This window comes from Muscardinus avellanarius (assembly GCF_963383645.1).
Source record: "Muscardinus avellanarius genome assembly, chromosome: 13".
Lineage (NCBI taxonomy): Eukaryota > Metazoa > Chordata > Mammalia > Rodentia > Gliridae > Muscardinus > Muscardinus avellanarius.
The window spans coordinates 81,231,569-81,253,972 of NC_137799.1; the positions used below are offsets into that span (position 1 = coordinate 81,231,569).

The following is a 22,404-nucleotide window of genomic DNA, read 5'->3' on the forward strand; positions in this document are numbered from 1 at the left end:
ATGGTACTGGGGTTCCTGGAAGCCCTTGTACCTCCGGGCTACACTCCCAGGCCTGTTTTATATTTTTTTATTTGGTAACAGGGTCCCTTAAGCCAGCACGGCTGGCTTCGAACCTGAGCTTCGAACCTGAGCGATCCTCCTGTCTCCGCCTCCCAAGCATGGGGATTACAAGGGTGCGCCACCACGCCCGGCTAATTGGTGGTACTTTGAAGTAACATTCTGAGCTTACATTCTGCATATCAAGGCCAGGTCACAGAGAAAAGTGGGGAAACAGAGGCACTAATTATACCAATGAAGCAGCGTGTAACCTCTCAGAGCAGAGAATAAGGCTCTTGCTGTCTCCATAGCTTTTGAGGTGTGCCAGAGCTACTTGTGACCTAATTGCTGCTAATTGCATAAATATATTTGCATAAATATATTTTGCATAAAAATATTTTGAAGGCTAAAGGCTCTAATTGCCTCTACATTCTTACTATGGGTTAATATTGGGGCAAAGGATGAGGGTGGGTGTGAATTCTGAAGTGTAATAGGCAAAGCTCTTGTTTTTTTCTCTTTTTTTCTGCTTGAGTGCTTGTGCAGCACCCAGGCTCTGACCACCTTTTACATTTTTGTTGGAAACCAATACCGAGACAATTTCCCAATACCAGCACAGAGAGGAAACAGAGGAACTCAAAGAGAAGTTTCAGAAGACTTATGAGTATAGTAAGCAGATGTCTAGGGTGGCTTCCAGTGACCCCTACCTCTTGGTATTTATGCCCTGTGTAATACTGTCCTCCTGACATTGGGTTGAACCTAGGGACTTGCTTTTAGTAATAGAAATGAGCAAAAATTCCAAGATGTCACTTTTGTGATTACATTACCAAAAAATGTAACTTCCAACTTGCAGGCATCGCTCCCTCTTTGATTTCAATGAAACAAGCCGCCAAGTTGCACAGACCCTCCAGCCAACGACCTGAGGGCCGCCTCTAGCTGACAGACAGCAGAGAATTTGCCAACACAGGTGAGTGATTTGGGGGCTAGATTCTGTCCCAGCCAACCCTTCAGGAGCCTTGGAGGAGGCCCTGAGCCAACACCTTGACTCCACCTGAGAGACTGCCCCTGGGAGGAGGCCTGAACTGCAGGGGCTGGAAGGAGTGAGACTGGCTTTCTGACCCACAGAAACAGAGATTTCAAGTATGCATTAAGGGTGCTATGTCCTGAGGCACAGCAGATTTTCATTATTCATAGATTCCATCCTTGCAAATTTTAAGAAATAAAAAACAAATTTTCTATCGAAGCAGCAAAATTACATAGAAATGCACTCCTTTCCATGTTGTGATTGTAGTTTAAGCATTCATTTGCAATGATAGCCTGAGTCGATTAAGTAACGTGTGTACCAGTTTGTTCCAAGAGTATACCTTAAGCTTTGTTTGACCTAGCAGTAAGCCAAAGGATGCAGTGTACCTAAACTGCATCTAAACTTTGTCTTAAGCAGTAAACTAAGAAGTGCAGAGTGCACCCTAAGGCTCTGTTTGTTTTTGTTGTTGTTGTTGTTGAAACTGTTTCTGTCTGTATTAGAGAATGGCCAGTTGAACAGAGTTGTGAACCAAGACCTCCCCAAATCAAGGTAAGGAGTAAGACTGAGGAATAAAAGGAGCAGGCTGCCATTCCAGCCCGGTGTGCCTCCTTACCAGACTTCATGTCCGTTGCACACCCTTCTGCAGAAGTAAATTGCCTTACCAAGTTACTTTTGATTCTATGATTATTTATTTGTGACTTTCTCAGACTCCATTGCCAACAAAATTCATTTACTAAAATTTGTTTATATCCACTATATCAATATTCATAGCACTTTTAATCATTTGTGGACCTGTAAAGAGTGGCAAAAACTTTGAGTTGCTTGAGGTACAAGCTCCAGCTGAGGTCGAACAAAGTGACGCTGTCTGTGTGTTTGCTCTCTACTGTAAACAAGTGCTATCTGCAAAGTCTAGATGATTATAATGGCGTGTGTGTGTGTGTGTGTGTGTGTGTGTGTGTGTGTGTGTTGGTCACTGTTTAAAATGGCCTACAAGTATTCAGTTTTCCTAAATGCAAGAAGGCTGTGTTGTGTGTTCTTTTGTTTTGGTGCTAGGGATGAAACCCAGGGTGTTGAGTATGCTAAGCCTGTGCTCTACCTCTGAGCCCCGCTCTCAGCCCCCATGATATGTCTTATGGAGAAAATACACTTGAGAGAAACTCTTTTCAGGCCTGAGTTATATACAGGCTGTGAATATATACATATATGTGTGTATATATGAATATATATTGATGTGCTATATATGTGAATATATATGTATATATGTTGGCTGTGAGCTCAGTGTTAATAAACTGACATACATTAACTTAGGTATCTTTGGACAAAAGCACACATAAAACCGGCTTATGTATTGATCAGTTGGTACAAATGTGGCTGGGGGCTCATAGGAATTCCCCGTGCAAGTCATGGACCAGTACACGCTGATTCAGTGCTTTCACCAACTTTATGGACGATAACTACCATGGGTAAGAGGAATCCACTGCCCTTTGTTAATGTTGCCATAGATAACAAATACGGGCTAAAACCAGCTAACTCAGCACTGATCTAAGAAAGATGAGTTTCACAAGGAAAATACGATCCCGTGTAAGAGCTGCAGGGGCCTCACTAGGGATAGGGCTACAGAGCCAGTAGACAGCAGGATGAGAAGTCATTCTGCCTGGTGAAAGACAGTCATTTTGGATGAATGTGAATGAAATTGTCTAAGAAAACTGGCCTCAGAAGGCCGTCTCCTTGCTCTGTAAAGTCCACAGCCTTGTGGAGTTGATGTCAACGGCACCAGCTTAATTAAACTCTCCATGATGTGCAGGATGATGCAGCCAGGCCGAGCGCCCAGCAAGCGCCGGCGCCGGCACGTGGATGCAGCCAGTGCTCCCGGGAAGCTGTGGAAGGGAACAGCCCGGGGACCCACAGTGCCTTAACACCGCTCTCCTGAGATCCACAACTAAGCCTTGGCTTTAGTGGCTGAAAGTTTGTCTTCATTTAACAACATTTTAACTTTATTTCATAAAAGACCCCCCCCCTTGATTTTTATTTTGAATTCAGCTTCCAGCTTTATCCCAGATCCTTGTGCCCTACACTTGCTCCAACGAATGTGCTAAGTCCTTAAATATTCATGGATTTTACACAATATGTAACTTTGCTTTGGGCATGTGTGTGTTTACAAGTTATGTAAATAGCATCATGCTATAGATACTGAGTTTGCTTTTGCTGTTTCAGCTTGACCTTGGGATTTCAGTGTTGCTCTACGAGTGTGTAGTTTGTGGCTTCTCACAACTGTGTCGTATATCTCAGTGTGCATATACTACATTTTCCCATCCTTTCCCCTAGTGCTGGACATCCAGCTTGCTTCCAACTTGCACCACCTTCGTTAGGTAATGGTAGCAGAATGAATCTAATGGTCCACCGTGTGGTAGCATGGTCCTCCTTTGCTTGCAATTACAAGTTAGCTTTTTCTTTTTCTTTCCTTTCTTGAGTTGAGAACAATATACACTACAACTCATTCCTAGATGATGAGAGCATGCAATATCTCACTTTGTAAAGTAACTTATTTTGTGTGTGTGTGTGTGTGTGTGTGTGTGTGCGTGCGTGTGTGTGTGTGTGTGTGTGTGTGTCTGGGGATGGAACCCAGGGGCATTTGACCTCCAAGACACACCCCCTGCCCTATTTTTTTTTTTTATTCTTTATTTTGAACAGTGTCTTACTAAGTTGCGGAGGACCTCACTAAGTAGCTGAGGCTGTCTGGTAACCACCATCCTCCGGTCTCAGCCTCCCGAATGCTGGAATTACAAGAGTGCGCCGCCACGCCCAGCTAAGTAACTAACTCAACAGCTTTCCAGGAAGCAGAAATACCCATCTGCTTATTAAGTGTGTGTGTGTGTGTGTGTGTGTGTGTGTGTGTGTGTGTGTTTACTGGGGTTTATACCGGGAAGTGTTCTACCTCTGAGATATACCTCCAGTCCTCCCACCTCACCTTTTTATTACTTGTTTTGAAACAGGATCTTGCTAGGTTGCTGAGTCTTGCTAAGTTGCTGAGGCTGGTCTCAAACCTGCAATCTTGTCTCAGCCTCCCAAGAACTGGGATTACAAGCATGTGCCACCACTTCCGGCACGCCAGCCCTTCTTATTTTTATTTTGAAACAGGGACTCCAGGGACTTGCTAGGCTTCGGAGGCTCGCCTCAGCCCTAAGGTCCTCCTGTCTTAGCTTCCAAAGTACTAGTATTATATGTGTGTGTTACAATGCCCAGTGGTTATGAAAGCTGAAAAAGAAAACAAAAAACAAAAATAAAATGACATTAAATGCATTTGGATTTTCTTCCACACCCAGTGTGTGTGTGTGTGTGTGTGTGTGTGTGTGTGTGTGTGTGTGTGTGTTGCTGTAGATCAAACCTTAATGTTTTTGGGGTTTTTTTTTGGTGGTACTGGGAATGGAACCCTTGTACCTTTGGGCTACACTCCCAGATTATATATATATATATAATTTGGAAACATGGTCTTTTAAGCAAGAGAGGCTGGCTTTGAACCTGCGTGATCCTCCTGTCTCAGCCTCCCAAGCGCAGGGATTACAAACATGCACCACCACGCCCAGCAAACTTTAATATTTTTTCCCGGCTAATCATGCACTCTACCACTGAGCTACACCTCCAGCCTTAAATTCATTTTAATTTAAAAGCAAATATATACCATATATACACTGCAGTAAGAAAGAAAAAAGAAGTTAGTAAAATCAAGTAACTTTAAACATGGAGATATTTCTGATGTTGAGATATTGCTTAACCAAAGTGGAAAACAGTACAGTTGAAAGTGAGGTTAGTACCTTGGACTTTGACACATGAATGGCAAAAATAAAGTGAGAAGGAAGTTTGGGCAACTAAGAAAGCTAAAATATATATAGCTATCTGGTGCCAAGTGCCAAACTAACTGTGGTCCAAATAAAACCATTGTATGAGAAGCCGTAGAAAGATTCTTGCTGACTCAAAGGAAGCAAGCCATACCTTGTGGAATCGATTTTTTATTTCTGAATTATACAGAGAGGCTATATAGACATATTGTCATTACATACTTTTATATTAATAATCCACACTATTTAGGGAGAACTTATTTATTTTCCCAAAGAAAGTCTAATAGATACTTTATTCTGAGCAATCCAATGCACAGTAGAAAAATCTTTAAATATATAAAAGATTAATTTGTGCACATCTAAATGTTTCTAAAGGAGCAAACTACTGAGGCATTGTGAGGAGAGCTGCAAACACAGTGCCATAACTGAATCCTCAAAACGATGCCTTAATAGGGAAGGCTAGGGTAGTGACTTCCTCCCGCGTCTGAGTACGCCTCCTTGGCGTAACCCTAGAAAACATTGTATGGCTTCGACAGGAACTTTGGGATTTTCTTCCCCATCCAGCAATTGCCTCAAGCTTTCTCACTCCTCCACAGTATCTTCTGTGCAGAATTTCATTCTTTCTCTTAATCAGAGCTATGCAATGAACAGTTGCCACTTTGAGTAAAAACCACTACCTTTGCCCCCAATGACCCCTTGGTTCCCTGAACTACAAATCTATAGGAAAAGTGCAAAGTTTCCAGAAGTCAGAACCAAAGCAAGAATGCTCAGAATGCAAGAGCAAGAGAGTCGACTGATGTGAAAGTTGGCATCTGTCTACCTATCTGCTTAGGGACTATTTTTTTTTTTTTTTCAGGATTCGCCTAGGGTTCTACTTACTTGGGTTGAATTTACAGGGCAGCTTTTTTCTAGCACGTGCAATTAAATCCCTCTGTCTTTTAAGATAATAAAATAGCAGGTGCCTAAATATCAGAATGGGTTTGCAGCCCATAGAACGGCCCAAACAGAAGCATTGACTGGGAAAGATGCTCATAATTTCTGTATGGGAAGACAAAATTTCAAACAGCATTTCACCTGAGAAGTCTTCCATAAACAAGCTGGACAATTTGAAAAAAAAAAAAAGTGGAGCTCTTCCCTCGAAAGATATGTGCATGTATGTTCCTATCTCTCTATACCTCAGTATGATGTACAATTACAGTGCACCAAATAAAAGTATATAAGAAAAGCAAATGGTTAGCTGAAACGCAAGCCCTCTATGGGCAGCTTCAGCCCCTCAGGTTTGAGTCACTAAGTTTAACACTGAATTCCTCACTGCTTCAGAGGTCCAGTAGGTCAAGGGGGGCCACATAGTTCATCTTCCTAAACGGTACACCACTGAGTGCAAGTGTTAAGCAGGTGAACCAGCTGGAATATTGGGGAAATGTCCTTAGGTCCACCCCTATTTTATTTTTTATTTGAAAATAGGGTCTCATCAAATTGCTGAGGGCCTTGCTAAGCAGCTGAGGCTGGCCTTTAACCTACAATCCCCCTGTCTCAGCCTCCTAAGTATTAGAGTATAGGAGTGTACCTCCATGTTTGGCAGATACTAAAATTTGAATAATTTTCTTGTGTTGTCATGAAATATTTAAAAATATATATTTTTCTCAATCACAGATGTGAAAACCATCCTTAGCTGGGCGTGGTGGTACAACACTTGTAATCCCAGTACTTGGGAGGGTGAGACAGGGAGAGCCCTCAGGTTTGAAGTCAGCCTCAGCTACTTAGTGAGGCTCTAAGCAGCTTACTAAGACCCTGTTTCCAAATAAAATATAAAATATAAAATAGGTCTTAGAGTGTAGCCCAGAGGTAGCAAAGCCGTGGGTTCCATCACCAGTAACACACACACACACACACACACACACACACACAACTAACCTTAGCTTATGATGGGACCCTGGATTTGGTAGTTTGCCAACCTCTGCTGGAGGATTATATATTTGAAATTACATTGGCTTTTAAAAGGGCATAAGATAATTATAATTTTGTAAATGATAGGAATAGTTACATTTAATTCTTTTTGTTGCTGGGGATGGAACCCAGGGACAGTCTACCTCTGAGCTACACCCCCAGCCCTAATTTTTATTCTTTATTTTGAAACAGGGTCTCACTGAGTTGCAAAGAGCCTTAAGTAGCTGAGGCTCTGCAAACCACAATCCTCTAGTCTCAGCCTCCCGAATGCTGGGATTTAAAACCTGTAATCAGAGTATAGTGTCTTAAAACAGATCACATTTTATAATGCATGTGAGAGAGAAATTTGGGTAATTGTCTGTTGCTAAATAATTTTAGACTGGGTCACTTAGACCTGAACCCTTGACACTTACAAGCATGACTTGTTGAGCCGAGTTTATGGGCTGAAGCATAGACTTGTTAACATTCACATGAATCCTTGAATATATCACTATATGAAGACCTTCAGCACTCATCAGAGAAATGATTTTTTTTAAAAAATCAACTTACCTAAGTCATGATAATTAAAATAAAATCGATGCCAGAAAGCCTGGCTTTCCTTTGAGAAGTTGAAATCTCATGTGATGATGGCTTTGAACCTGTGTCTAGTTTAGGGCTGTCCTAAGCAGGCTTAGACTTTCAAAGATGAGTGATGGGGAGTAACTTTCCTGGGGGAGAATTGAGCCCTGTGGACTGTGACTCTAAAGCGATTGTTAGGGAGAAATCAGCTAACCTATGGAAACGAGCCCACTGAGGCTTTGCCAGTCGGTTCAAATGATCTTACCGGTACACACCAGTCTTTGGGACCAAGTACCACCGCACCAAAGGTTAACCAAATATTGAAATGGAAGGTCCTACGTTCTTGCTAAGGTTCAACTAAAATCTTTGAGGCACGTAATTGGCAAAATAGGAAAATACACACAATTTCATAAAACATATTCAGAGTAAACAAATTCCCTTTCTGTTTTCCCCTTAGAAATTTAGAATGACACCAGGTAGTGCAAACTGGAAACAATATCAACCCTGTCTCTTCCAGGTAGATACTTTTCAGCAGGACCATGAAGCCAGAAGTATCTTCCTCCTCCAGCCATGGCCAGCTAGGGCTTTTCTTTCAGTTTCAGGTCAATACTGAAAAGAGAAGAAAAGAGAGAGAAAGAACATAGGAGATAAATGAGAAACATCAGTAGTGACATGAGTGGCGCACATTTGCTTTTTTCCTTAACAGACATACTAAAAATAAGTCATGCAAATTTCTGGAACTAGAAAAATCTGACAAAACACAACCCTTCCCTAGTTTCCAAGCTTTTAGAGATAAAATAAAGAGTCTGTTTATTTCCACAATATTGTCTCTGGAAGCATTTTATACCTTTTCAAAATGACCCAAGGAAGCAAAAGATGTGTGTGAAGGCTCCTTCCCAAAGACAATTCAGATAAGGAGCACTGTAGCATTTGGAAATAAGAATGTATTTGTAGTGCATGAGCTTTCTTCTTTCTATGGTTAATTTGAGGTGTCAACTTGACTGGATGCAGGCAGAACACACTTCCCAGTGTGTCCGTGAGGTTGTTTCCAGAGAGGATAAGCATGCCCTCTGTGAACTGAGTGGGGAAGACCTTCCCTGCCGTGGGGGGCACCATCCAATAGGCCGGGCAGAAGGGCCCCTTGCTCTCTGCTCCTGCCCTCCTTCCTCAGTGGGCACAGCTTTCCTGTTGCTATCACTGGGGGCCTTTGAATGCAGACTCAGACCAGCGGTTCTCTGGGGAGCCTCTGGGCCTTTGTCCTCAGAAGGAGGCTGCTTTCTAGTCTCTCGTTCTGAAGCTTTCAGCTTCTTGGACTGAGCAGCTACTGGCTCTCCAGCGGCATGGTGGGCCTTTCCTGTCTCGGTGGCTGTATTAGCCAGTCCAGTAACTTCCCTCTTAAATATAATCAATAGGTAATATGTATATAATATATAGGTTACATGTATATGGATATATATTATGTACATATATAGGTAATATATGTGGATATATTATATACATATATATTTATATGAAAGCTATATATGGTGGGTGTGATAGTGCAAACCTGTAATCCCAGTACTTAACTGAGACAAGGAGATCTCGGGTTCAAGGTCAGCCTTGCTAACTTGGCAAGACCTTGTTTCAAACTTTTTAAAAAGGGCTGAGGATAACTCAAAGGTAGAACACCCTTGGGTTCAATTTTCAATGCCACAAAAATAAATAAATAAATAAATACGTAAATATATAAAAAAGCTGGGCGCAGTGGCGCACACTTGTAATCCCAGTACTCGGGAGGCTGAGACAAGAAGATTGCAGGTTCATGGCCAGCCTCAGCTATTTAGGCCCTCTGCAACTGTTTCAAAATAAATAATAAAAAATAGGGCTAGGGTTGAGCTCAGAAGTAGTATGCCCCTGGGTTCAATTCCCAGTAGTACAAAAAATAAACAAATAAAATTCTGTCCAGGAGCTGAAGGATTGAACTGGAAGGGGTTAGCTTCCCTTAATGAAATGGATCTTTTAACTAAAGAAAAGTTTGTTTTTAAGAGTATCTCATGAGAACTCTAATATCTAACGAGTAAGTGTAAAGTTTCCTTGAGGGCTGGGGGTTGTAGGTCAGTGGTAGAGAGTGCTGGCCCAGTATGTTTGTGCTCTGGGTTCGAGGCCCCCAAAATTCTTTTTTTCTTCCCACAAACCACATATGTTTATCTTCTGCCTTTTAGTGAACACAAGACAACTTCCTAGTGCCCCCAGCCAAGAGAACTAAAATCCAGTGACTAGTCAGAAGAATTTTAGTTATGAGAGAGAGAGAGAGAGAGAGAGAGAGAGAGAGAGAGAGAGAGAGAGAGAGAGAGAGAGAGAGAAACCACTGTGTTGAAAGAGCACTTCAGGAAGTATCCTCAGATTTCACTTTTTTCTCTCTCCTGTACTACTAGGCACAGAAGGAGTAAAATGCTTCCATACAGGGCTCGACTCTGTCCTAGAGAGCCTAGAGTGAACAGAGCCAGAAGAAGCCCCTTCCTCTAATACAAGAAAACCCCCAAATCCAAGATTAGAAGCCAGCAAAATATAAATAAACAAAATAAATAAATAAAAATCTTGCCCATTCTTGTCTGGGATCTCGTCCCTCTTATGGTGATCCTGTGGTCAGGAGGGCTTAGGGAGACAGGGCTGAAGAAGGGGGAAGCTGGGAGAAGAATGTGCCCTTTCAAGTGGGAAGTGACATAACAATTTACAGCATCCCTCCCTCCCTCATGCCCGGCCCTGGAACGAACCCAGACAAGAAGCAACATCTGCCTCATCCCAACCCAAACAGCCCTAGATACCAACGAGGAGGAGCGAACAGACAAGGCAGGCAAAGGAGTGGGTAAGCCCCAAGATGTAGCAGCGATAGGCTGGAGAGAAACCGGGCTTGGGGGCATGTCTTTTTCAAAGTTATTATCTGGGTGCTATGAATTACTCAACACAGTGCTGTTTTGCTCCAGGAAGAAAAGTATGTATTATATTTGCAAGATGAGATAGGTTTGCTTTGCAGAATTTCATGTGACAGTTTGCCTGAAGCAATTGTTGACCTTCATCTCAAAAGGTAGGACAAGAGTGGCTTTCAGAGAAATAGCTGCTGGTTTGATAGGCTCCCTCACAATGTTTGTCCTTCTGTGCCCTTTTCTGTTGGGAGTTCCTCTTTGGAATTTTGTTCCTAAACTGTTTTTAAGCTGTAAAGTCAACATGGCAACTGCGCAGACATTGCACTGAAATTTTCCAACTTCTCTCTCTTTTTTCTTTTGAAAGAAAAAGTAACAATAGAGGCACATTTAAGCCTGATCTTTGCCTCTCCTTAGTTCCTGGGCACAAGGACAATGTTTAATTCTCTATCACTCAAACTAAACTAGGAGCCCCTTGTTGGGTGGTCAGGCTCTGTCTAAGAACACGATGGCAGCCACCATTTCTTCTCTGAAACTATCCTGATCACAGACTAACTCTATACTCTTAGGAGAGTAATTTGGGTCCTTGGTTAGGGGATAGGTGGCACACCCTTTGGAGCACAAAGACTATCTTTCTAATTAAAAAACAAAACAAAAAACATTGATTAGCTGTGCATGGTGGAGCTTCCCTGTAATCCCAGTACTTGGGAGGCTGAGACAGGAGGATGGCAAGTTCGAAGCCAGCCTCAGAAACTTATGGAGCATCTCAGCAACTTAGAAAGAACCTGTTTCCAAATAAAAAATAAAACAGGGCTGAGGGTCTAGCTCAGAGGTAGAAGGCCTCTGGGTTCCATTCCCAGTACTACAACACAACAAAACCAAACCCATTGGCTGTAAATCTGCACTGCCAAGGTTGGAATCCCATTTCTGGGCCTTTTTTTTTTATGACCATGGCACATTGAATTGGCTAGATAATCTCCCTATGCCTCTCTTGCTCATCTGAAATATGTATCTCAGAAGCTTGTTCTGAGGATTACAATCAGATGCTGCTGTGAGCATTTTACATAGAGTCTGGCTCATGGTAGGAAAGCAATACGTGTCAGACTTCTATCTCACAGGATGGGAAGCATCCAACTAGTTCATTCCTAAAGTCTCGTGCAGACTCAGCTGCCTCCCAGAATTTGCAAAACAAGGATATCTCGTCTCTTTCCACCAAAATATTAAGTCTGCACAGAAGTTGCAGCTTTCACTAATTAAAATGGATGATGTAATCCAGAAAGCAGAGTTGCATTTCTCTCACCCAAATGGTCTTATGTGTGGCCCCAGAATTCACTTTTTCTTCCTCTTTTTGGATTGAAAAAAATAGAACGCCATGTAAAGATATAGGTTGTTTTTAGCAGTGATCACAGACGAGACCGTGTTAAGATGGCATGTTTCTCTTTAAGTTTCCAATTTGAGGAGTGGAGCACAGGAGAGCTGAACATCTAAGTGGGGTTTACCCGATCCTGGATGCATTTAAAATTTTTCTTTCAGAACCCAGCCATCAACACTACGAGTAACCGCATAGCTGTTATCAAGGGTGAATTCTTACTCCTTCTCCATAGAAGACATTTCTGGATCATTGTAAAGGCAGCTAGTTCTGAGTGCAAGGAGAAAATAGAAAGTAGTCAACAATCCCTCCACTGTCGCAGCTACGTCAGACATTTGACACTGTTTAATGTGTCCTCTGCTAAGACCGAACAAATCTACACCTGCGTAGAGGATGAGATTACACTGTGCAGTTTCTCATCATCAGTTCTGCAATACAGTAATTATTCTTGATTTAGAGGCATAAAGGAAAGGCTAAAATATGCCAAATACTTCCAGTGGTCTCGATTCTGGTCACTTTCCCCCTGATTATCAGATCAATCTTTTCCAGAAAACAATCATATTGCAAAATTTTATTTGTACACCAAATAACCAAATATACACAAAGGAAAATCCTTCTCAGGTAGCCTAATTTTGTTTACACATGAACACAATTAGCTTTCCATTTTTACAAGAAAGGATTTCCCATGTTGCTAAAAGAAAAACAGAAAACAAAAGGCCAGTGTCCGCTTTTCTTGCTGTGGTTATTATAGAAAAATAAAAGGACACTTACCACTCCATACAGCTGAGCTGTGGTCAGGAAATACCAATGGACCCCAACACTAACCTCAAGTGATCATGTCCCCGAGAAAAATGTAACCACAAAAGACAATGAAGTGAAAGCTTTTGATGGTCTTTATGCTTTTTATATAATATTAGCTGTTTTTGACACTCCATGTTGGTGTGATTCCTCTGGTAGCAACTTTCAAGTTTGCTTATATTAATTCCTGATTAATATTTAGTATTATTTCAACTTCTATTTTTCACCCTTCTGGTAAATGTTTTATTATTGGCAAACACCATTTAAAAAAGATTCTCTGATTCTTTTTAAATGCAAGAAATCTTTTGCAATGTGAATGGTTCCCCAAGCTAATTTATCTGTTTGTACATAAAAGGTTCTGTGACTAAAATTAGTCATTTTTTTAATGGCAGAAAGCTCTCTCCCTAGTCAGGGTAGTGGTTCCCCTCCCTCATCCCTCACCCTCAGGGTGGTGTCTGGTATTTCTATGGAGAGTATTTGGCTACTCTAGTGAATAAGGACAGTCAAGAAAGTGTTGACAGCGTGCTAGAAAAATCTGAAAAAGCTGGAATGGGATCAAGAAAGGACAATTTTCCAAACCCAGCCTTTCTGTTTCTAAGTCTGAGTAATCTTCCCAAAGAAAACAGCAATTTGCAAACCGTTGAATACTGTCACTCTAAGGGCAGTGGATGAATTCTTCCCTGTTTTCAAAATAAGAATGGTCCGTGTGTCCTATTAATTCTTTGAAAATATTCTGCTTCCTGATCTAAGATTTTACACAAATGCTAGTGCGGCTGAGCAAATCACCTTCTAAAAGCTAACTTGAGGCGACATGCGCTTTAAGTGGTGGGATGTGTTTGTAAAGACAGAGGGAGGATGTTTTAAAAACACTACTGGAAGGAAGCAACACAACAGCCAGGCTTTGTTCTTTGGTAAAGTATATATTTGCCTTTGGTTAGTCCCAGTTTCTAAGAAAGTGATGTGGAAAATCAGGGCACATCTGTTAACGCAAAAAATACTAACATTTTTCAGAATCACCTGAACTACTTAGGTACAGGTGATGGACTGGAGAGAAAAAAGAGAAATCCACTCCATTAAACCAAAAATAGTAACTGTTTTACTATAGCAGCTAAACAGAAGAGAGTATCATGTCAGAGGGGGAATAAACAGAGAAAGAGTCAAGATTTTATGGTAATAATGAAAAAAGAAAATGAGAATATGACTTTGAATAGTCATATTCTGGAAGATTATTGATGTTCCCTCTCGGTCTGTTTTTTTTTTTTAATAGCTCCTTAATTCCACAAATATGTTATCATCCTAAAAAAATAAATCTGAAGAGAAAGTCATCATGTTTCTCTCTGGGGGAGTCTCATGACACAAATCATTTTCAGTGAAGATAAATGCTAAAGAGATACGTTATACCAAAATTTGTTTCCTAGAATCCTAATCTCTTTCTTCCACACTGCTTACTTAGAAACTAAGAAAATTCAGTTTAGATAAAAAAGAAAAAAATAGGAATATTGTAATGGTAAAATGTCAAAACCAGTGTTAAATTTTTCTTTCTTCCTTTCTCCTTCCTTCTTTCTTTCTTTCTTTCTTTCTCTCTCTTTCTTTCTTTCTTTCTTTCTTTCTTTCTTTCTTTCTTTCTTTCTTTCTTTCTTTCTTTCTTTCTTTCTTTCTTGCAGTACTGGGGATGGAGCCCAGGGACACTGTACCTCTGAGCTACACCCCCAGCCCTATTTTTTAGTCCTTTTTATTTTTGAAACAGGGTTTCACTGAGTAGCTAAGTGTCTCACTAAGTAGCTGAGGCTGTCAGCAAACTGTGATCCTCCAGACTCTGCCTCCCAGAGGCTGAGATTACAAGCGTGCACCACCATGCCCAGCTCCTTTAATTTTTAATGCAAAAGATCTGTACTACAAGTAACTATAAGTTGCCTTCGATAAAAATTAACCATAGGAAAAAATGTCTAAATGGATTTGTTTTAATGAGGAATTGGCATTTGTTTACAACTAAGCAGAAAAGCTTCACTATTTAGATTATATTTATTTAGAATTTGTAGCTGTTTGGAGATTACCCAGGCTTTTGGCTTTTGTAATATCTTTTAAAACAAGATCTTGCTATAACAATTAACAGTGAAAGCAATATTTGAAATGGGGAAGAAACTTAATGTACTTAACATAGCAGACTTTCTAAATAGTGCTTATCTACATAACATACGGTGTCTAAACTTGCTTTGAAACTTGGCAACAAGAGAAACAAATGATTGGGTATTTGAACTGACTTTCCAGGGCTATTTTACAGCTGTGCAGGGGCAGAGGGATAACTTATCCAGCAGAGATGCAAATATTTTTTGACCAGTGGAAAAGATAACCTGATGTTAAAGTTTATTGCCCTACTGAACATTAAGCAGTTTTGTTTGAACCCAGTAATATTATCCAAACATCTTCTATAAATTGCTTATACAGTAATCCCCCTCTTACTGCAATTGCACTTTCTGTTGTTTTAATTACCACTGGTCAAAATATTAAACAATTTTTAAGTTTTAATTAACTTTTATAGTATATTATTATAATTATTCTATCTTTCTATATCTATCTATCTATCTATATCTATATCTATATATATATATATATTTTTTTTTTGGTGATACACTCCCAGACCTATTTTTTTATATTTTGGAAACAGGGTCTCTTAAGCCAGTGTGGCTGGCTACGAACCTGCGTGATCCTCCTGTCTCCGCCTCCCAAGCGCGGGGATTACAAGCGTGCGCCACCACGCCCAGCTAATTATTCTATTTTATTGATGGTTATCGTTAATCTCCTACACTACCAAATTTATAAATTAAACTTTTTCATACATATGTATATATAGGAAAATAACATGGTATATTCAAGGATTGATAGATACTGTTTGCCGTTTCAGGCATCCATGGAATGTCTTGGAACCAGTCCCCTGATGATAAGAGGGGGATCCTACAGATACTTAGCTTCTCAAATGCTTTTCAAGTTGATTTTTAACACTTTACGTATTTCCTCATTAAATAACTCATTGAATAAAACCATTGGCGTGTCTTCATTGTCTATTCTCTTGAGAGTTCTGTCTTTGATTTTTTTGTACATCATACTCAACAATAGTGAGCAATGACTTTTCCCTCTCTATTTATCAAAATTGCTTGGAGGCTGTGAGTTAAGCAATATTTCCAACTTGCTTAATAAGATATAGTTTTAAATCCTGGAATTTAAATTGCTTTTACAAAAACCTGACAGATTAAAAATAACCTTCCAAAATTTGACTTGCTATCATTTCTTTCCATGAATGTGATTTTGTGAGTTTCTTTGCCTCAGTAAACCCAGAGGTCTCATGGATGTCACACTCGCTGTGGCAGTGCCCGTGACGTGCTCTTTTGTTACGGTGTCTAGAATTGCACTTATATTAAAAAAAATTAAACAGTGACAAATGCTTTCCTCAAGACAACCAAACTCGTGGGAAAACAGATTGTAGTAAGAGTAACAGAGTAAGAGTACATTTACCACGGGGAAGAGGGAATTTTTAAAGTATAGCATTATTATCAGGGTGTGAGGATAAAACAGGCATGCAGATTCTCCCCAGTCATTCCTGAAATTTAAGCCAACAACACGCCAGCTGCCAAATGAAAACCAAGTCTTACTTAGCTGCTTCGGATGCTTCCCTCAGTTCTTCATCCAGTCTGCACGAGCAAAAATTACCGCAGTAGAAAAGAAACAAAAAAGAAGCAAGCAGAGCATGAGACGATCACCCAGCAAAGCCGAGGCAAAGGCTAAGTGGCACGCGTACGCTTTTATAGACCATCCTCTGCAGCGCTGAGATACACTCAGCTAAACATGGTGGCATTTCATCCCACTGGGCGTTCGGGTGTGTTCACTCTGCAAATTCCTTCATGAAGGTAGATTAAAAAAAGTCGCAAAGAAAGGGATCAGAAACATGCTGGCTAAGTAAAGCTGAAAACACCCACACCAGTGTGTTGGGTACCGTTAACATTAGCTTGCAGCCTGGGCCGAGACAGGGGTGTGTCTGGTTTAGTAGGTTTCAGTTGCAAACCGGGGTGACCTCAACAGCTTCACACACAGGACAAAGACCAGGAATGGCAGACAGGGGACTGAGACAACAAACACCGCCCGGCTCTGGTAGCGTGTTGAGGTCACCCGTGAGTAAAGACATCGGAGTGCACACACAGGGGTCCAGCGTGAAGGGAGATCAGGAGTATTTTACCTCACACTTCTCTTAAAAGATCTGTCTTCATCGTACCTTACGAGATAAAAAAATGGATACTGTGAGGATAAGGAGCAAACAGACGAGGAAAATGACTGGTGAGTGTTTTAAACGGTAGTCAGACATAATTAAGAGAGAGAAAGCCTGTCCAAACGGTTAAATTAGGTTTGGGGAGAGGACTTATTTTTGTTAGTTATTATCACTGATTTATAATTTATAAATAGTCACAGTTAATTCTTTTTATTTGAACATCCATATTTGCAAGTTTGCCTGTTTACTAAAACATATTTGTAATCCTAAAATCAATATGTGGTACTTTTTGGGTCATTTGCGGACATGCACAGGGTGGCAAAAAAAAAAAAAAAAAAAATCTGGGTTGCTTAGAGTCTACATCACCAGCTGGGGGCACTTAAGGTGAGTCTCCGCCTTCTTGTTTCACGCGGAAAATCTGTCCTTTGCTTAGTTTATTTAGTGGCATGTTTTTCTCATTTTTGTGCTTTTTGTGGGTGATTTGACTATTTAAAATTATCCTCAAGCACAGTATCTAATGTTCCTAAGTACAAGAAGGCCGTGACGTGCCTTCCACAGAATCACTGTGTCAGAGAAGAGTTGTTTAGGCATAACTTATAGTGCTGCCTCGAGTCCACTGTTAGGAAATAACAACATAATAAATGTCTTTATATGTTTCTTTAACAGAAACACACATAAAGTCAGTTAGAATTTGACTGGGTGATGAAATGTGGCCAGAGGCTAAAGGAACCTAACCCTTTATTTCTTCTAGGATTCACTAATTTAAATGTTTTCAGTGACTTTATGAAGCATCACTGCCACAACTAATGAGAATGACTGTAATCCTGGATTCCAAGTTTTGCAGATTTTTCTATCATTCAAGCTCTTTGTTGACAGGCTCCATCCCAGGCGAATGCCGGTCTCAGGATTGGCTGATATCAAGTCTTTTGAAGCCTCTTCAGCAATAGAAAGGAGTTATGGGTTGTATCAATTTGAAAAATTGCATAATGTGAAAACGGGGCACTGAAGGCCCATGATAGAAACAGCAGAAAGGACATCTCGAGATGGAGTACAAAAGACAGGGAATCACAGACAAGGGAGAGACATCGTGGTGCTAAAACTGCTCCCTCCAGGAAGAAAGTCTTTCTAAATGGAACCCTTCCTCTTGAAGTAACTTTCCCCAAATGCAACCTTTGAGAACTGATATCGTAGAAGAAGGAAAAGGGCCCTGGCCATATTTAGCTTTTTTAAAAAAAAATCCCCATATTGCAGTAAGTTTCCAAAAGCATCTTGATCACAGTAAATAACCTTATAGATTACCAGCTCTGTGCCAGGAGGCTTCCTGAATGCTTTATGCACATTATTTAATCCTTAAGACCATGCCACGAGTGCGAGTTACTTCCTCATCTCACAGATGCTGAAGCTGAGACTCGGAGAGGGTTAATAAGTTGCCCAGAGTCTCAGAGATGTTGAGAAGCAGAAGACGAGGTTCAAACTGAATAGCCTCCAAAGCCCATTCTCTTTTCATTCCATTGTCTCTGCCACCCCATGGGAACATTATTTACCAGGAAAGTGACCAGTACCCATTTCCAGTGAAAGAGAGAATATCCTTGTCTCCCCCACCCCAGGGAAGATGGATTATAAGAGGTGTGTGGCCAGCACCTTTTTAATGTAAAGACTAGGAGTGGATTTTGGAGATGGGCAGCAGACCAGAGCTGTGAGGTTGTTGGGTGTGGGAACTCTATGAAGCTAATGAGGATTGGAGCCATCATTAGGATCTTATGGGCACTGGCTGATTCAGCTGAGCCAACTGATGACTCCCAAGCCCACAAGCATCCCCTGATCATGCCTAATTGAGGATGAAGGAAAACCAAATGTATCAACTTGTGAGATCTAAATTTAGGCAGACACTTTAAGGGAGATAAAACAAATCTTAAAAAAAAAAAAAAAAAGACCACAGGAATTTTGGTGATAGGCTGACCTGGACTTGAATTTTAGTTCCACCTCTCCCTGCTTCCTATGTATTTTTCCTATAAGTAACTTATTATCTTCCGGGCATCTCTAACAGGGAGTTTGTTATGGGAGTTAAATAAATGACAAACAGAGCTCCTTCATGCCTGGCCCTTCAGAAGCATCGTAGACACACAGTAAGTGAGAATCCTTTTCTTCATTTTCTGTGGTTTTCTTTTGCTCTGTTTTAAGTGAGAGGACTCTTTTGGAAGTCCAAACTGGGAGGTCCATTTTGCAGTCTGTCTCATGGAGGAAGATAAGCAATACTTGTCTTTTTCCTTTGAGCGAATGCTCAAGTCCCTCTTAATTCTAATCAAATAAATAACGGCGGAGTCAGATTCCACCAGAGGGGACAAAAATAATAAGCAAGCTGGGTGTGGTGGCCTCCGACGGTAATCCCAGTACTCTAGAAGTTGAGACAGGAGGATCTCAGGTTAGAGGCCAGACTCAGCAATCTAGTGAGGGCCTCAGCAACTTAGCGAGGCCCAATTTTAAAAGAAAAAGTTTCAGGGTATAGCTCAGAGGTAGAACCTCTTTGAGTTCAACCCCCAGCACCAAGAACAGATATGAAAACTCCCCAAAATATGGTAAGCAGAAAATAATTGGTTCTTTGCAACAATGGAATATATAGAAAAATGTTATTTCATTCTATATTTTCCTATACTCATGCAGATAAATTACTTTATATATGGAATTAATGAAGTCCAAACCAGGCTAAGTAAGGTCCTATTGCCTCTGTGTAGCATGGGGCCACACATAAAAGATATACTGCTAATATTTCTGCTTTCTCCAAAGTGGAAGTAAAATTCAAGGTAAAAAATGATCAATAACTAATAATTCCAAGACAAGATTATGTGATGTAATATCTAAAAAAAAAAAAAAAAAAACAGCAATCTAGAGGTTAAAGAAAAAACTACCTACTGGACAATATTTAAAGTTTACTTAAAAATACGGTGCCGTTTTCCTACCGGCTAGTCTACAAGTGAGCCCTTTTCCAGCCCCCCTCTCCAAATATGTCCTATTTCTTACTAAGTGTTCAAAGCCATCCGACTCACTTGGTGATGCTCTCTGGGATGTGGATGCAATCCATTGGAATCAGCCCACTGAGTTCCGCTAAGCTGTTAACATATTTAATTTTACTGCTGAATTTTGAACTAAAAGAGAAAAAAAAATCATTATCATTAATTACTACTCCCTTCTAAGGTCAATGTCTCTTCTTGACAACTTTTCGTGTTGTTGTTTGTTAATATTTGGTGCTAAGGCTTGAACCCACCACCTCACATATGCTCAGCATGTATTCTACCACTGAGTAGAGTGTACTCCAGCCCCCAAGCCTTGATGGGCTGAGTGCCATGTCCCGTACTCTTAGGAAGAAAGGCTACCATTATTGGAGTAATCATTATGGGCCAGACGCTGTTCTGTTGTTGTTTTCTTTGCTTTGCTTTTTTAACTGACAAGTAAGAGTTGTATATGTTTATTGTGTACAATGTGATTTTTTTATATATTTGTATTTGGTATCGAGATTGAACCCTGGGGCACTCTACCTCTGAGCTACATACCAGCCCTTTTTAATTTTTTTATTTTGAAACAGGATCTCCTAAGTTGCAGAGGGTCTCACTAAGTTGCTGAGGTTGTCTTTGATTCGGAGATCTTCTTGTCTCAGTCTCCTAAACACTGAGATTACAGGCATGAGCCCCCAGGCTCAGTTCGACATAATGTTTTGAAATATATATACATTGTGAAATGGCAAGATTGAGCTGGTTAACATAAGTATACCTCACTTACATAAGGCTTTTTTGTGCTGAGAATGCTTAAAATCTACTCTCTTGGCAATTTGTGTGTGTGTGTGTGTGTGTGTGTGTGTGTGTGTGTGTGTGTGTTACTGGGGATGGAATCCAGGGGCATTCTACCTCTGAGCTATACCCCTAGCCCTGTTTTTTATTTTTTATTTTGAGACAGGGTCTCACTAAGTAGCCGAGGCTGGCTGCGAACCGTGATCCTCCAGTCTCAGCCTTCCAAATGCTGGGATTACAAGCGTGTGCCACCAGGCCCAGCTCTCAGCAATTTTAAAGAATCTAATATTATTCATTATAGTCACCGTGTTGTACAATAGCTATCTTGAAATTATTCCTTTAAGCTGGCCGTGGTATCATTCATTTATAATCCTAGTACTTGGGAGGCTGAGATAGGAGGATCATGGATTGATTCACAGCTATCCTCAGCTACTTAGTGAGACACTGTTTCAAAGTAAAGAATAAAAAATAGGGCCGGGGGTATAGCTCAGAGGTAGAATACACCTGGGTTCAATCCCTAGTACTGAAAAAAAAAAAAATCCTGCAACTGAAAATTTCTATCTTTTGACCATTTTCCCAACCCCAGTCCCTAGTAACCACCCATCTATCCCTTATTTCTATGAGTTGAACTTTTTTAGATTTCACCTACAATAGTCCCATGCTATCTGTGGAGGACTGGCTCCTGGATTTCCCAAGATACCAAAATCTCATGACCCTTAAGTCTCTTCCCTAAATTGGTATAGTATTTACAAATGGCCTGTGCATACCCTCTCATATACTCGAAGTTATGTCTAGATTACTTATAATACTTAATATAATGCAATACAATGCAAGTGCTATGTAAATAGTTGTTAACTGTATTGTTCAGTGTACTGTGATGCATGCAGTAAAAGTCTGGACATGTTCAGAGATATATTTTTGTTTGTTTTTTAAATATTTTTGATTTGCAGTTAGTTGAATCTGCAGGTGCAGAACTTGCGGGTACAGGTTAAAAAAGCAATCATTCCACTTGAAAGGGAAGGATCTAGCCTTCTTGAATGGTTTCAAATGAACACGCACCCTCCTTCTATCACAGACTATGCTAAGAATCTTCCTTCCTTTGGACTTGTGAGCTAAATTCAGAGGTGTTGTTTGTGTTTTGATTTGCAGAAGTAGAAATCAAACCCAGAGCCTCGTGCATGATGGGAAAGTGTTCCGCCACTGAGTCCATCAGCTCCCAAATTCAGGTTTTGATAAAAGTCTACATGAATGGGTGAGAGGCAGGAAGAGGTCATGCAAGAGGAAGCCTTGCAGCCCCACGCCTGCTGCCTCCGGTTTGAGTCAGTCCTCCAGACAGACCTGCTCTCCCCTGGGTGCAGTCACATCTGCTCCTTCCTCTCCTGTTTCCTCAACGTGGACTGCTCTTCTCTCCAATTTCAGCAAGCCAACCCACTGTCCTTCAGAACTCACCTCTGAAATGCTTCTGGAGCCCTTCTCTCTCTCATTCATTTGTAATCCTAGTACTTGGGAGGCTGAAACAGGAGGATCCTGGATTCACAGCTATCCTCAGCTACTCAGTGAGACACTAGAACCCGGGGGCATTCTACCTTCGAGCTACACCCCAAGTCCTATTTTTTATTCTTTATTTTGAAACAAGGTCTCACTGAGTTGCAAAGGGCCTCACTAAGTAGCTGAGGCTGGCCGTGAACCACGATCCTTCTGCCTCAGTCTCCCAAATGCTGGGATTACAAGTGTGCGCCACCACGCCCGGCCGGAGCCTCTCTTGACAGACTCTCAGCCTTCACTTTGCACGTCACCCCAAAACTCTCACTTGCCTTATCGCCCCTGAAGTGCTTCAACTGCACCCCATGTTGTAATGTCTATTTATCTGCCTATATCTGCTGCTGGGTATGAGCTCCC

At 40.9% G+C, this 22,404-nt stretch overlaps 1 protein-coding gene across 2 annotated transcripts in view; it reads right to left on the minus strand.

Annotated features, from left to right (window-relative positions):
* Window positions 1-7,976: 7,976 nt before the first annotated feature.
* The window catches only part of PRUNE2 (prune homolog 2 with BCH domain), a gene marked incomplete at both ends in the record, with an annotated part of 276,889 nt that continues 262,461 nt past the window's right edge, over window positions 7,977-22,404 (minus strand). Inside the window, 4 exons of one of the 2 annotated variants that reach the window (XM_080709114.1) lie at window positions 7,977-8,007; window positions 11,890-11,937; window positions 16,113-16,151; window positions 19,768-19,866. In XM_080709114.1, the coding sequence (XP_080565240.1) occupies window positions 7,977-8,007; window positions 11,890-11,937; window positions 16,113-16,151; window positions 19,768-19,866 (217 nt within the window). The remainder of the gene's footprint in view (window positions 8,008-11,889; window positions 11,938-16,112; window positions 16,152-19,767; window positions 19,867-22,404) is intronic. The other variant, XM_080709115.1, reaches the window with a different exon arrangement.